The following is a 15,422-nucleotide window of genomic DNA, read 5'->3' as shown; positions in this document are numbered from 1 at the left end:
ATATATATATATATATATATATATATATATATATATATATATATATATATATATATATATATATATATATATATATATATATATATACACGCAATTCCGGGTGTATAATTGTGCAAGCATCACGCGGGGACTAACGAGTGAATAGGCCAAAACTTAACACAATTCAAACTTTCAGTTCTAATTGCTTTTTAATGGTGAGCATGTGTGTGCCGAATTTTATCAATCATTACTGTATGGACCATAGTTCACACAAGTTGTGTGGACCATATTTTGTCTACTGTAAAATAATGTATATTCAGTAGAAAATTAATGTACATTGTATTTAAGGGATGTACATTATTTTTGTTCTGAGTGTACATTATATTATATAATGTATATTCATTACAAAAATAATGTACATTTAGTATATTAAAAATGTACTTTTTGTTATGGTCCACATAACATTGTGTGGACCATGGTCCACACAATAATTTGCCGAATTTTATCACACTATGCTGGATTTGGATGATTCTAATAACTTAAACCTTAGGGTTTGCAGTTATTTGCACAAAATGTTTTTCACTTATGATACTGCAATTGTTTTGTTTTTAAATAAAGATTTATACTTCTTTTATCTTCGCTGGGCTTGACTTGTATTCCTGACTTATGTGTATTACTTATTTATATTATTCTTTGCAGTTTTATACTCAACGGGCCTATTAGCTCAGCTGGTTAGAGTGTCGTGCTAATAACGCAAAGGTCGCAGGTTCGAGACCTGCATGGGCCATTTTCCTTTATTTTGGCAATCAAACTGAACTAAGTTCGAATCTGCTATATATGTTTATATTATAATTAAAACCTGTTGATTCCCTTTTAACATACACTATTATTTAGACACCAAAGAGGTTTAAGTTTGATTCTGCTAGGTTTAGAATATTATGTTATCAACAATATGTTTGGTATACAGATAAGGCCTACCGGCTTAACTAAAGTACATAGTTGTAACTTGTAAGAGTGGCTGCGCATCCCACCCATTTGTTTGAGACAAATAAAGGTTTAAAAGGGGGAGAAATGATATTACAAATGCTGTCTTAGTTTAATTGTCGTGCATATATTGCAATTGTGCTGTGTGTTATAGTGTCGTGCATATATTGCAATTGTGCTGTGTGTTTGTAAAATTAGTTGCCATATATCATATAATGGGAGAAATAAACAAAACTTTGTTTGGTTAGTAGACGGTGTAGACCTGCTCTATTGCAGCGAAATAGAAATTTGGACGAATATCTCAACACCATGGGATGAACAAGTAGGTCAGGCCGGCTTTTGAATCTGATTCTAGTGTGTTTAGAATATTCTGTTATCAACAGTAATATTTGATATACATTTAAGGCCTAGTGGCCTACCACTTGACCAAAGTACATAGTTTTAATAATGGATGTGCTTCAAGCAGAGCTAGAACAAGTAGGAAGAAATTAAGATAATTGACACGGGTAATACGGGAAGAGTTGGAAGTGGAGGAGTCGTGACCGGAGAATTGTCCCCCGGTGTAGGTCTTACCAAAAGACCAGCCCGGAGGTGTTACATTGTTTTCAGACAAGAGTGCGTTGGTCGCTGGTTGTGACCTTGAAAGACAATGCTTGTCCATCGAGGTACGCCTTACTTTGCCAGTTTTGGCCCCAATTGTGAGACATCGGTAACCAGCTAGTGTTGGATCCTTTGATAGAGACAGACACAACATCCCCTGCTCCTCCCACGTTGGAAATCAGTACAAGGTTGTAGTAGGAATGTCCTGTTATACTGAATTTTATTCCCCCTCTCTTCTTGCAAGGAACTCTGTTCACCCATCCAAGTTAATTAACACAATTAGCTAAAAGCCATTTTACCAACAGGGCCTTAAAATTTGAAAGTGTCAAGCAAATTTTAGATCGAGTTGCTTAAGGAAAATTCTGGGCTTGTATTATCAGTAGCTGATAGTGAGACTGCAGATTTAATTTATATTTATATAAGCGAGGAGGTGTGGCGTACCTTCTGTATTTAACAGGGACTATTCCAGCTCTATACTGAGCAATATGCTGGAAAATTGGCTGGGAGAGATCAAAGTGTTTCAAGGGAGAGTTGCACCATCCTCCAGCATTGTTAGGCAGAGACTTGTTTTGAGGGCATAGATTTGTTGCAGTAACAATAATGGAACCTGGAAAGCACTCCTCACCATCGTTAACACATTTGATCTCGAAGCATGCTCCGCAGCTCAGTCCATCATTAAAGAGTGCAGTGCTCAATGCAGCGTTGTTTTCGCCATAACCTTGGCTGTATAGATCTCCATAGCCACAAGCTCCACCTGCACAGCACCATTATATTAATTAGTGTATTATTTATTTACTGAGTTAGTCTATCTGATTTCTGGGACTTACCCATTGTACCAGATGCATCAGCGCCTCCGTAGAATGTTGCGTGGGCATCAGACCATTCGCCGTTGCCAGAACCATGGACAACAACACTGCTTAACCTGGCCATCAATGACACTGTTATTATTAGGAAAAAGGTCTTCATTATTTCAAGACAATAGAATCTGGGCTGGGGTATTATGATGTATCTGGCCTGTTACAAGTTGACACTTATATACTTTGAAATTTGTGTGTGGAGTCAGGTGATTGGATCTTATATTGTGTGAGATAGACAAGTACAGAAAATGGTGCATCTTTTTAATAATATCTTATATATGCTACGTGCACTGATAATGTGGGACTTCCTTTGAATAAGGGTCAGCTAGCATGCCATGCCATTTGGGCAAGCTTTACTGGAGTGTGTTGACCACATATTTTGAAAGGTACTGCCATTATATAATTTAACTTTTTTTAAAAAAATAATAATAACATTAATGATAAGTTTACAGAATTTTCTGCTATTCAATACTCTTTTGTTAAGCTGTCTATTTGATGTCATTCGAATGGCTTTTATTTATGATGTTATTTACTGGATTTGTTTCATTAATGGAATGCCTGATTATTTTCAAAAACAACTAATAATAATAATAATAATAATAATAATAACAACAACAATAATATTAATATTAATAATAATAATAATGAGATACACATTATATTGGTTAAGCCTATATTTAATTTTCTAGTTTCCAATTTTCGAATTTTTTATTTGTCATTCTTTATTTTTCGTGTACCAAACCTACAGATCTGAAACCATTGAGTTCGCATGCATGTGAGCTATTTAATGGCGGATGGCCGACTACATGTGCTCAGCATGCCAAGGATCTCCTCACATATGATCCCTAATGCGTTACTCTGTATTCAAGGATTATAAATTATTCACAAATTCACTATTTTTCTGTTATTTTATGGGTCTAGATTCGTGTAATTATACGTGTAAATATGATAAATATTAAAGAATATTTTTTGAGTAACACCTCAATCAGTAACAAAGTGCACTCTCTCATAAGTTTTGAGATAAGTTTTGAGATAATTACATTTATAAAGTTTCACCTGTGACATTTGGTTAATTTGGATGAGACTCACCGTATCTCATCCACACCTATACGGGTTGGTTCAAATTGGCCACTGAACGTAACCTGAAAATGCAATTAGGTGATGCGTAGTATATTTACAAACAAATAATTCCCGGAGTATTCAGGTAGTCGAACCACAGGGAGATGGGGTACTAATCACTAATTACTCGCTTACTCATAAGAGCTAGTCTGATCGAAACTTGATGGTTGATTGGTTGCATAAAATAACGAGCAAGAAATAAAACAAATATTAAGGTTTCGTAAACAATAGAGCAAAATGGGATTCTTGGGATCACAATGTTTAATCACCTAGTGCCAATTAACGTTTGTAATATTTGGTTTGGAATTAAGATCTGTGTGGGAATGCAAAGTGGAATCGAATTACTCCCGTAATCCCTATTCCTAGTGAATTTCCACTCCCGTGGCTTAAACACCCGATAAGATCGAAAATCAGCATTCAATTATTCCTAATTACTACCACCTCCCGATGAGCAACAATCTAGAATAAACTTCCCCTAATAAATTCCCCTTTCCCAAGGTCTAACCATTAGGTGCAATCGTGTGTGCCCTAATTTATGCCCCAATTCCCATTGGTGACACAAATATGACTATGAAGCTAGTAATTTAGGCCTTTAATTACCAACAACAACAGGTTATTACAAGATTGCAACACAAATCATAAAACCAAACATAAATATATTAAGAAATTAACGAACAAGGCACATAGGTTCATAAACAAATTCACCCAAAAATCCCTAAGGAATTTAGCCGCTCATGGCCATAATAACAGTAAATTCAATGCTTAAAGATAAACAAATAACAACGAGAATATGAGTAAGAGTGAAAGAGTTCTCCCGAATCTTTCTAGCTAGTTCTCTATTCCAAAGCTAGTTGTAAATCTTCAAATTGGTCCTCTTTGTGCTTTGCTCTTGATTGCCTTCAAAACACCGAAATCGTAGAAGAAAAAGAGGCCCTAGGGTTGATAGAAGATGATCTTTTTTATAGTAGAAACCCGATGGCATCAATTTAGGAGACTTCCAAATTAACGTCTCTCCGCGATCTCGACGCGTCGAGCCTCCAAAATGTGCGATGTTTGAAGCTACTGGAATTTTTCGACGCGTCGAGGCATGGGCTCGACGCGTCGAATTGCTGATGCTTCGACTTCTTCCTCTTTTAATAATTTCGTGCTTGAAATTCTTCCCTTGCTCTCACGCTCACCCTGTAATGGTGAAGAAAAACACTACCGAACACCGTAAGGCATTCAAAACAAGTGTAAAAACATAATCTAACGAGAAAGCAAGGAAAACAAGTAATAAATGGACATGATTCAATAACTTTGTTTCTAAAATGAATCAGAAAAGCTATAAAAACATGCACAGATGTGATAACATCACCCCCTCACACTTAAGACTTTGCTTGTCCTCAAGCAAAACACTGAATCAAACCGCAGGTCAAAACACAAGGATCGCTCCCAATTTCTCGTGCACAACTTAGCAAACCACAAGCCAACTCACTGCAGGACACATGCTTCCAGAATCATCTCTGCTTGGCACCCGCGTTCTACTCCCAAGCCAACATACAAGCACCCAGATTGTTAGTTGTGAGAAATCTAGTGTGCACACGTACTCAGTTAGGTTTATGCAAAACACGACATCAGAAAAACATCCTAGGCTTGCCCTTCCTACTCCTCCTGAATAGAACTAACATTGCATGTAAAGATCAAATAGGTCTTTATTAAGCTTGTAATGGGGCTAAGGGTCACGGTTTATAGGAAACAAAAAGGTAAGGAATAATAACAAAGGGAGAGAATGACACAATTATCTATAGCTTTAAATCTTTAGAAGAGAAATACGAATGATGAATAAGGGAGCAAAAAGGCAACTTATCAAGACCATAATAGCTTTTTTTTTTTTTTTTTTTTTTTTTTTTTTTTTTTGGTAAGATCAATACTGCAAACTGAATGAGAAAAGAATGGGTTTATTCAAGCAAGTAATAACCGAGTTGCTCTTAAGGTAAGCTCCAAAGAAGAATTCTCTTCTATAAGATTTTATTTCTAAAGACAAAAGTTACATTCTCTCAAAGGGTGGAAGGATAATATTTGGCCAAGGGCAATAGGTTATAATATGGGGGTAATTCAAAGAAAAAAAATAATCACGAAGAGGTAATAAGTGCTTAGCACTTATTATAAAGAAAATAAAAGGCTCAAAGGGGACACAAAGGATAACACATACGTAGGGACAGGTTTAAAGGCTATGAGCTACAAAGAATGGCCTAAATCATTTCAATATATGCGAAAATTAGACTAAACCTGAGGAGTAATGAGACAAGCTTTCGTAAGCCAACTAATTGTCGGAATTCCACATAAACTTTCACTAGCACACGCACTAACCACTAGATTAAGAAATTAGTCCGATTATGAGTGGGTGACAAGTATATTAACAAGGAAAATAAATCACTGAAGTGTTACACTTTGATTTCATCCATGGCATAATGAGATGCAACAAGTTCCACCAAAACAAACCACCACCCGACACGAGAGAGCGAGAGCAATTAAGTATCAAGACCAACAGTTTATTGGAAATAAAGGCACATGAGTCATTCAAGCAAGAATTCAAGTGAAGGGAACGAAATGGAATACGAGATCAGACTAAATAAAATTAAAGTGCAAAGACTAAGGAAAGGAAAGGAAATACTTCAATCCTTCCCCCTCACACTTAGAGAATTACATTGTCCCCAATGTAATAAATTAAGTGAAGGAAAAGGAGTTGGAGTATCGCCGTAGAACCTTCTACTGGTCGGTATCTGGAGGTGGTGGTGGTGGATAGTATCCCCGATAGAAGTCCGGGATGTACTGAGGATCTTGCAGCCAAGGCGGTGGTGGTGGAAAGTTCGGCTGGAAGCCGAGATGGGCCTGATTCTGCTGGTGTATGGAGGTGCCCATGAACCAGTTCACCTCATCAGTTCTGCGCATGAAATCCTGCCAATCATGAGGGAAGGCAGGTGCAGGGGCAGGTGTAGGTGCAGCCATCTGTGGGGCAATCGCATCATCGCCCCCTTCATCATCTTCATTTTCTTCCTCTTCCCCGAATTGCTGACCGGTCTTGTAGCGTTTCTCTAGGTAATGCTCAGATATGAAGGCTTGTGGAGCTAACTTGACCTCCTGGGATTCATCAATAGGAACCCCAGCCAGCTGGCAAAGATGCGTAATGAGGTAGGAGTGGCCGAGGTAGAATCGACCCTTCGCATCAGCAGCTTCGCGGATATTGCCGTTGATGATATGACCAATGTCAATAGTCTTGCGTTGCTGGATGCAGTAGGTAAGGAGCACTAAGTCTTTTCGGACAGTCCCCTTGTGAGAATTTAGGACAAGTTTCGCTTTGATGAAGTCCAAGATTCCCCTGTCAGCAGTCTTAAAATACTTGTAGTCCATGTGGGAGGCTACACCCCCCCTGATATTATTCGGCCGTCGGGTGGAAGAATTGTGCAATACGATTCAGCCAATCTTGGTCCATGTGGCCACGACCCATATCTCGATTAAAGTAATCATCGCCCATGTAATTACGCGTACCGTAGTACTCATTAATGGCTTCCGCCGAGAAGTCGACCGGAACGCCCCGGACAATACAAACATTAGTTTCGAGGCCATCCTTTGCATTCGCATAGAATTCCCGCACCAGATTGCTAAATGCATCTCCTGGTTGAGCAAGGAATCGGGGTGCCCAATTCCACGCTTCCGGGGCCACTATATGTGCGCCACGTTCTTTTAGAACGGGCCGGGCAGACATCAACTGATGGTATCGTTGAGCCGCTGCGTCTGTTACAAAACGTTTATATTGTGCAGCATGTTGTGGTTGTTCCCGGACTTGCGAAGATTCGGCTCTTGGCTGTTTGGATGGTTGACGGGCTCTTGGTGCCATAGGAAAAACCTAAAAAAATAAAACAAAACTTTCAAGTACTTGATCTAGAATTTATAGCCAAAATATCAAAAGTGAGTCTAAGGATTTCAAACTTTTCAATCAAGGGCACAAACTTCACTTGGGCATTTAATCAAACACCTTGTGGGCATGAACTTTAACACTAGGTTTATGTAAAATTGACATATCAAATTCATCCCACAAGTTCACCGCACAACAAAACAAGGGTACCCATCATCAGAAGCAAGGTCTACAATCATCATAGACTAAAATAAGGAATTAAAACTATCAAAACAAAGTGAAATAGAGCTTAAACAACCAACGAAGAAATTTAGAAAATTAAATCAAAATGTGAGTGCAATGGTTTCTAATGTAGCAATTACAACATGTATATAGCAACAATCAATCATTAGTAATCAACAATGGGCAATTTATCTAACCAAAAATTCAAAATCAGGGGAAAAATTCGTGGGTAGGGCGCCTACCCAAGAATAGAGCAAAAATGTACCTCCAAATCAAGAAATTGAAAGTAGAAAAGAGTGATTATTGTTACCTTGCAGCTTTAGGAAGTGAATGGAGAGGAGAACCAGAGGATTCGGACCTGGGATATCTTGGGCGAGTGAGAGATTGAGAGAGAATTATGAGTTTGGGGAGAAAAATGGACCGCCGGTCGCAATTTAACAGATCTGTTCTGTCGCGTCTCGACGCGTCGAAAATTTCCAGTAGGAAAATTTTCGAGACGCGATGGTTTCGACGCGTCGAGCTTATGGCTCGACGCGTCGAAAATTTCCAGTAGGCTATCCCTTCAGGCTCGACGCGTCGAAAAATTCCAGTATGGAATTTTTCGCCTAGGTCGATTTTTGGCCTTTTTACTTAGCCGAAAACAACCCCTATACCGCTGTTTGACACAGAAACCAGAAAAAACACTCAAATTTTGTAAAACAAACTAGAACTAAATAATTAGCAAGAAATAAAAATGCAATAAATTAAAGGATAACATGGGGTGCCTCCCATGGAGCGCTAAGTTTAACGTTGCTAGCTCGACTGTACCTCCTTTCAGGTGTCACATGTAGGTCGGGAGATGAAGGCAATGTATCACATTGACCTTAGGTTCCTCGGGTGAATAGTAGTGCTTCAACCTTTGTCCATTGACCGTGAATTCATCTTGTGTTCCTTGAAGCACCACGGCACCCGATGGATGTACCTTAATCACTTTGTGTGGCCCAGTCCACTTGGATTTTAATTTTCCTGGGCATAATTTCATCCTTGAATTGAATAGAAGGACGTCGTCTCCCGGGACAAATTCTCTCTTTAGAATGTGCTTGTCATGCCACCTCTTGGTCTTCTCCTTGTAGATTTTCGCATTGTCATAGGCTTCGAGCCTGAATTCGTCAAGTTCGTTTAGTTGATGTAGCCTCTTCTCACCTGCGAGTTGCAAATCCATGTTGAGCGTCGTGACTGCCCAATGGGTTTTGTGTTCTAACTCCACGGGCAAGTGACAAGGTTTCCCATAAACAAGTCTGAAAGGTGAAGTTCCAATAGGATTCTTGAAAGCGGTCCTATACGCCCACAATGCATCATCAAGCTTTGTGGACCAATCTTTTCGAGACGGATTGACCACCTTCTCAAGAATGGATTTGATTTCTCGGTTTGACAGTTCCACTTGACTATTGGCTTGGGGATGGTATGGTGTAGAGAGTCTGTGATGAATTCCATACTTCTCAAGAACTTTCCCCAACGCTTTGTTGCAAAAATGTGTCCCATTATCAGTGATCAAAGCTCTTGGTACCCCAAACTTTGCAAAAATATTCTTCTTGATGAACTTGATGACAACCTTGGAATCATTAGTAGGACAAGCAATGGCTTCAACCCATTTGGAGACATAGTCCATTGCCACTAGGATGTATTCATTACCAAAAGACTTGGGGAATGGACCCATGAAATCCAAACCCCAGACATCAAATAGTTCCACTTCAAGAATACTTTGTTGAGGCATCTCGTTTCTCCTTCCCACTGTGCCCACTCTTTGGCACTTATCACAACGAGCTATGAAAGAATGTGAATCTTTGAATATACTGGGCCAATAAAATCCTGACTGTAAAACCTTTTTCGCGGTTCGAAAAGGTCCAAAATGCCCTCCATAAGGTGATGAATGACAATGCTTTAAGACACTTTCTACCTCGTCTTCGGGCAAGCATCTTCTTAATATTCCATCTGCACATCTCTTGTATAGAAACGGTTCATCCCAAAGATAGAATTTTGCATCAGTTTGTAGTTTCTTCTTCAATGACCTAGAAGCATTTGGTGGAAATTGTTGGCAAACCACATAATTTACCAAATCTGAATACCAGGGCATAAAAGCACGAAGAGCCATCAGTTGCTCTCCCACGAAGTAATCATTGATTGGAATCTTTTCTCCTTCAGCCACTTCGTTTTGGTTCTCTAATCGGGACAAATGATCAGCTACAAGATTTTCTGTTCCCTTTTTGTCTATGATTTCCAAGTCAAACTCTTGAAGCAGAAGGGTCCACCTCATCAGTCTTGGCTTGGATTCCTTTTTGCTCATCAAGTACTTCAATGCTGAGTGATCGGTATGGACAATGACCTTGTATCCGTTTAGGTAGGATCGAAATTTATCAACAGCAAAAATCACAGCCAGCATCTCCTTTTCTGTTGTGGCATAATTAACCTGAGCCGCATCAAGAGTACGGCTTGCATAGTAAATTGGGTGTAGGCACTTGCCCTTCTTTTGACAAAGGACGGCCCCTACAGCATAGTCACTAGCATCGCACATAATCTCAAATGGTAAGTTCCAATCTGGCGGTGACATTATGGGAGCTGTTGTCAATGCCTTCTTCAATCTGCAGAAAGCTTCAAGGCAAGCATCATCAAAAACAAAGTTAGCATCTTTTAAAAGCAATTGAGTTAAAGGTTTAGAGATTTTTGAAAAGTCTTTGATAAATCTCCTGTAGAACCCTGCATGGCCAAGAAAACTCCTTATTCCCTTTACTGAAACAGGTGGTGGCAATTTCTCTATGACTTCCACCTTGGCTGGGTCAACTTCAATGCCTTTTTCTGATATCTTGTGTCCAAGAACAATCCCTTGTTGTACCATAAAGTGACATTTTTCCCAATTTAGAACAAGGTTTGCTTCTTGACACTTTCTTAATGCCTCATCCCAATTATCAAGACAATTATCAAAAGAAGAACCATATACAGAAAAATCATCCATGAAAACTTCCATAGTCTTCTCAACTAAATCGGAAAAAATGGCTAACATGCACCTTTGAAATGTAGCTGGTGCATTACATAACCCAAATGACATCCTTCGATATGAAAAGGTGTCATACGGGCATGTAAACGTAGTCATCTCTTGGTCATCAGGGTGGATTGGGATCTGGAAGAACCCCGAAAAACCATCAAGAAAGCAAAAGTAAGAGTACTTAGCCATCCTTTCAATCAGCTGATCAACAAACGGAAGAGGAAAATGATCCTTCCTGGTGGCATCGTTCAACTTTCTGTAGTCCGTACACATCCTCCACCCAGTGACTAACCTGGTAGGAATGAGTTCATTTTTCTCATTGCGGACTACAGTTGTCCCCCCTTTCTTTGGGACCACGTGAATAGGGCTGACCCACTTACTGTCAGGGACAGGATAAATGATGCCAGCTTTCAACAATTTTAGGATCTCTTTCTTCACAACCTCCTGCATCGTAGGATTTAACCTACGTTGGTGCTCAACACTGGGTCTACGCCCATCCTCTTAGTTAATCCTGTGCATGCAGTAGGAAGCACTAATTCCAACAATATCATCAATAGTGTAACCAATGATTCTCTTATGTTGTCTTAACACATTTAATAATTTTTTCGTTTCATCATCTTTCAAATGAGCACTTACAATCACTGGGTAAGTAGAATTTGGACCAAGATAAACATACCTCAAGTTTGTTGGTAAAGGTTTTAATTCTACCTGTGGTGGTTCCTTTTCCTCGAGGTTACAGGCAAGGAATACTAGTGGCAATTCCTGTGATTCCTCATCATTCGTACCATCCTCCAAGCATTCACTCTTTGTAGAATCTTCACCTTCGAGTTGTAAAGGGTCATTGGAGATCCATTTACCCCTCTCATAAGTTGCAACACATGAGTCGATTTCGTCTACATAAAAGCAAGAATCAAGACAAGAAGATTTGTTAGCCAATTCAAAAACATTAAATTCAACTTTATCTTCTCCAATCTCAAGAACTACGGTTCCTTTTTTGACATTGATTATAGCTCCAGCGGTTGCCAAGAATGGTCTCCCAAGGATAATAGGAATTTTAGCATCTTCTTCCATCTCTAAAACCACGAAGTCTCCCGGAATGTAAAATTTGTCAATCTTCACTGGCACATCCTCCAGAATTCCGATAGGATATTTCACTGATCTGTCTGCCAACTGAAGAGTTATGGATGTAGGTTTTGGCCCTCCAAGTTGCAGCTTTTGACACAAAGAATAAGGCATCAAACTCACACTTGCCCCTAAATCGCATAAAGCCTTTTGAACAAGTGATCCTCCAATAACACAAGGGATAGAGAAACTCCCAGGATCCCAAAGTTTTGGAGGAAGCTTGTTTTGAATTAAAGCACTACATTCTTCACTTACTGCTACTGTCTCACGATTCTCAGCTCTCCTCTTGTTGGATAAAATCTCTTTCAAAAACTTAGCATACGAGGGAATCTCGGTCACTGCATCAATAAAAGGAATGGTGATATCCAGTTGCTTGATCAAACTGTAGAAGTTTGCTCTTCTTTCCTCTTCCCTAGATTTCTGGAATTTTTGTGGGAAGGGTAGAGGTGGTGTATGCTTCTTTACGGGTTCAATTTCTTGTATCTCATCTTCCTTATCTTGAGCAATAACACCCTCATTCACTTTCTCATTTTCACCTTCTAGATTCTTCTTGACAATTTGTTCCCCATTAGGATACGGTGGGTCCAATAATTGCTTCCCACTCCTAGTGGTGACGGCGTTCATGTGTTCACTTGGTTTTTCGGGCATAGCTGGCAACTTACCTGTGACTTTAGTACTTGATATAGATGGTTGATTTGCTAACTGATTTTCAACCATATTTTGGCGAGTATCCATCCGATCCAACCTTTCTGTAATCTCTAACTGACCTTTAACCAATTTTTCCAACAATAATTCCATATTCCACGGGACCGGTGTTTCCACATTAGGCTTGGATTGATTTACTGGAACTTGATATCCTTGGTTCTGCCTGAATTGTGGTGGATGATTTCCTCTAAAATTTTGCTGCCCCTGAAATCCTGGTGGTTGACTTCTACTATTTAAGTACTGGGGATTAGCCGCCCCAGCTGGATTACCCAAGAGAAACCAGGATGATTCCTCGATGCATTTGGATTGTAGGTTCCTCGTTGTTGGAATGCCGGTTGTATACTACCATACCCTACCACATCAACTTGTTTCATTGTAGCTTGAGAATCAACACTGAGACACTCCTCTGAATTGTGCTCTCCTCCACACAACTCACACATCATTACAGGTCTTGGAGGAGTAGAAGCTTTAGAAACATTACCTGAAGCTTGATTCTTGATAGTAATCTGGGCCAACTGTTGAACTAAAGTGGCTACATTATCAAACTTAGCCGATAGAGCGGATATCTGATCAACTTCAGTCACGCCTCCTATCAACTTCTGGGGAGATCTCTCTGAATACCAAGTCGTCCCATTCATCGCAACCTTTTCCAACAATTCTTCAGCTTGATCTGGCTCTAGGATTGTAAATGATCCTCCCGATGAAGCATCGACTAGGATTTTTGAATTGTCCAGTAATCCCTCATAGAAAGCCATCATTAAATCCCAATTCTGAATACCGTGATGAGGACATTGTATCCTCATCTCTTTGAATCTCTCCATGACTCTGCCAAAGACTCACCAGTTAACTGTCTGAAATTCTGAATAGATCTCCTCATTTTCTGAGTCTTAGATATGGGAAAAAAATATCTTAAGGAACTCTCTGTGCAACTGGTCCCAAGTTTCAAAATAGTTCGCCGGATAAGAGGCAAGCCAACTGTTAGCTTTATCCCTTACAGTGAATGGAAAGAGGCGAAGCTTGATAGCATCTCCCGGGACTCCATTAATTTTGAAAGTGCTGCAAATCCTCAGAAATTTTGCAATGTGAGCATTAGGGTCTTCTGTTGGTGACCCACCAAAAGGATCCAAAGCAGCCATCTGAATTATAGCCGGTTTTATTTCAAAATTATCAGCATCAACCCCTGGCACATTGATACTTCTATGTCCTGCTGCATCTGGAGCAACGTAATTTGAGATGGGCCTCCCAATGCGTAGTGGTTGATTGACTCCCTCTCCATCGAGAGCCAGATTGTTCTGATTTCCATTATTCGCCATCCTAACCTGTTTTCTTAAGAACTTGGCTCGCTTTTCGATCACTGGGTTAAAAGGTTCTAATCCTTCGTTCCCTGAAGAGCGAGTTCGCATATAACACCAAGTCCGCTGATAACAGAAACATAGCTCAACACAAGAAACTCGTTATCGATTAGCGAAAATAAAAATGAATTAAAATAAAAGAAAAGAAAATTAAAAAAAAAAAGACTAGACTCCGAAAATAAAACTTTCACTAATATTAGTACGTAGCGCCACCTCCCCGGCAACGGCGCCAATTTGATGCGTAGTATATTTGCAAACAAATAATTCCCGGAGTATTCAGGTAGTCGAACCACAGGGAGATGGGGTACTAATCACTAATTACTCGCTTACTCATAAGAGCTAGTCTGATCGAAACTTGATGGTTGATTGGTTGCATAAAATAACGAGCAAGAAATAAAACAAATATTAAGGTTTCGTAAACAATAGAGGAAAATGGGATTCTTGGGATCACAATGTTTAATCACCTAGTGCCAATTAACGTTTGTAATATTTGGTTTGGAATTAAGATCTGTGTGGGAATGCAAAGTGGAATCGAATTACTCCCGTAATCTCTATTCCTAGTGAATTTCCACTCCGTGGCTTAAACACCCGATAAGATCGAAGATCAGCATTCAATTATTCCTAATTACTACCACCTCCCGATGAGCAACAATCTAGAATAAACTTCCCCTAATAAATTCCCCTTTTTCCAAGGTCTAACCATTAGGTGCAATCGTGTGTGCCCTAATTTATGCCCCAATTCCCATTGGTGACACAAATATGACTATGAAGCTAGTAATTTAGGCCTTTAATTACCAACAACAACAGGTTAAAACAAGATTGCAACACAAATCATAAAACCAAACATAAATATATTAAGAAATTAACGAACAAGGCACATAGGTTCATAAACAAATTCACCCAAAAATCCCTAAGGAATTTAGCCGCTCATGGCCATAATAACAGTAAATTCAATGCTTAAAGATAAACAAATAACAACGAGAATAAGGAGTAAGAGTGAAAGAGTTCTCCCGAATCTTTCTAGCTAGTTCTCTATTCCAAAGCTAGTTGTAAATCTTCAAATTGGTCCTCTTGTGCTTTGCTCTTGATTGGCTTCAAAACACCGAAATCGCAGAAGAAAAAGAGGCCCTTAGGGTTGATAGAAGATGATCTTTTTTATAGTAGAAACCCGATGGCATCAATTTAGGAGTCTTCCAAATTAAACTTCTCTCCGCAGATGCTCGACGCGTCGAGCCTCCAAAATGTGCGATGTTTGAAGCTACTGGAATTTTTCGACGCGTCGAGGCATGGGCTCGACGCGTCGAATTGCTGATGCTTCGACTTCTTCCTCTTTTGATCATTTCGTGCTTGAAATTCTTCCCTTGCTCTCACGCTCACCCTGTAATGGTGAAGAAAAACACTACCGAACACCGTAAGGCATTCAAAACAAGTGTAAAAACATAATCTAACGAGAAAGCAAGGAAAACAAGTAATAAATGGACATGATTCAATAACTTTGTTTCTAAAATGAAATCAGAAAAGCTATAAAAACATGCACAGATGTGATAACATCATTAGGCTACTGAACG

General features: G+C 39.4%; 2 protein-coding genes and 1 non-coding gene across 3 annotated transcripts; 1 reads left to right on the top strand and 2 right to left on the bottom strand.

Annotated features, from left to right (window-relative positions):
• Positions 1–692: 692 nt before the first annotated feature.
• TRNAI-AAU lies at positions 693–766 on the top strand. The gene has a single exon. It is a non-coding gene; the product is annotated as a tRNA-Ile (tRNA).
• Positions 767–1,475: 709 nt separating this feature from the next.
• On the bottom strand, positions 1,476–2,542 carry LOC109154062 (expansin-A1-like). Its single transcript, XM_019301938.1, has 3 exons — positions 2,391–2,542; positions 2,005–2,317; positions 1,476–1,812 (listed from the first exon to the last, which is right to left on the bottom strand). The coding sequence occupies exons 1-3, from the start codon at positions 2,527–2,529 to the stop codon at positions 1,569–1,571; spliced, it is 696 nt and encodes a 231-aa protein (XP_019157483.1). The 5' UTR covers positions 2,530–2,542; the 3' UTR covers positions 1,476–1,568.
• An 8,634-nt stretch (positions 2,543–11,176) lies between these two features.
• LOC109154037 lies at positions 11,177–12,595 on the bottom strand. Its single transcript, XM_019301918.1, has one exon. The coding sequence runs from the start codon at positions 12,593–12,595 to the stop codon at positions 11,177–11,179; it is 1,419 nt and encodes a 472-aa protein (XP_019157463.1).
• Positions 12,596–15,422: the final 2,827 nt, after the last annotated feature.

Source organism: Ipomoea nil, unplaced genomic scaffold (assembly GCF_001879475.1).
Source record: "Ipomoea nil cultivar Tokyo-kokei standard unplaced genomic scaffold, Asagao_1.1 scaffold2580, whole genome shotgun sequence".
NCBI classification, from domain to species: Eukaryota; Viridiplantae; Streptophyta; class Magnoliopsida; order Solanales; family Convolvulaceae; genus Ipomoea; species Ipomoea nil.
This window is presented reverse-complemented; position numbering and strand designations above follow the sequence as displayed.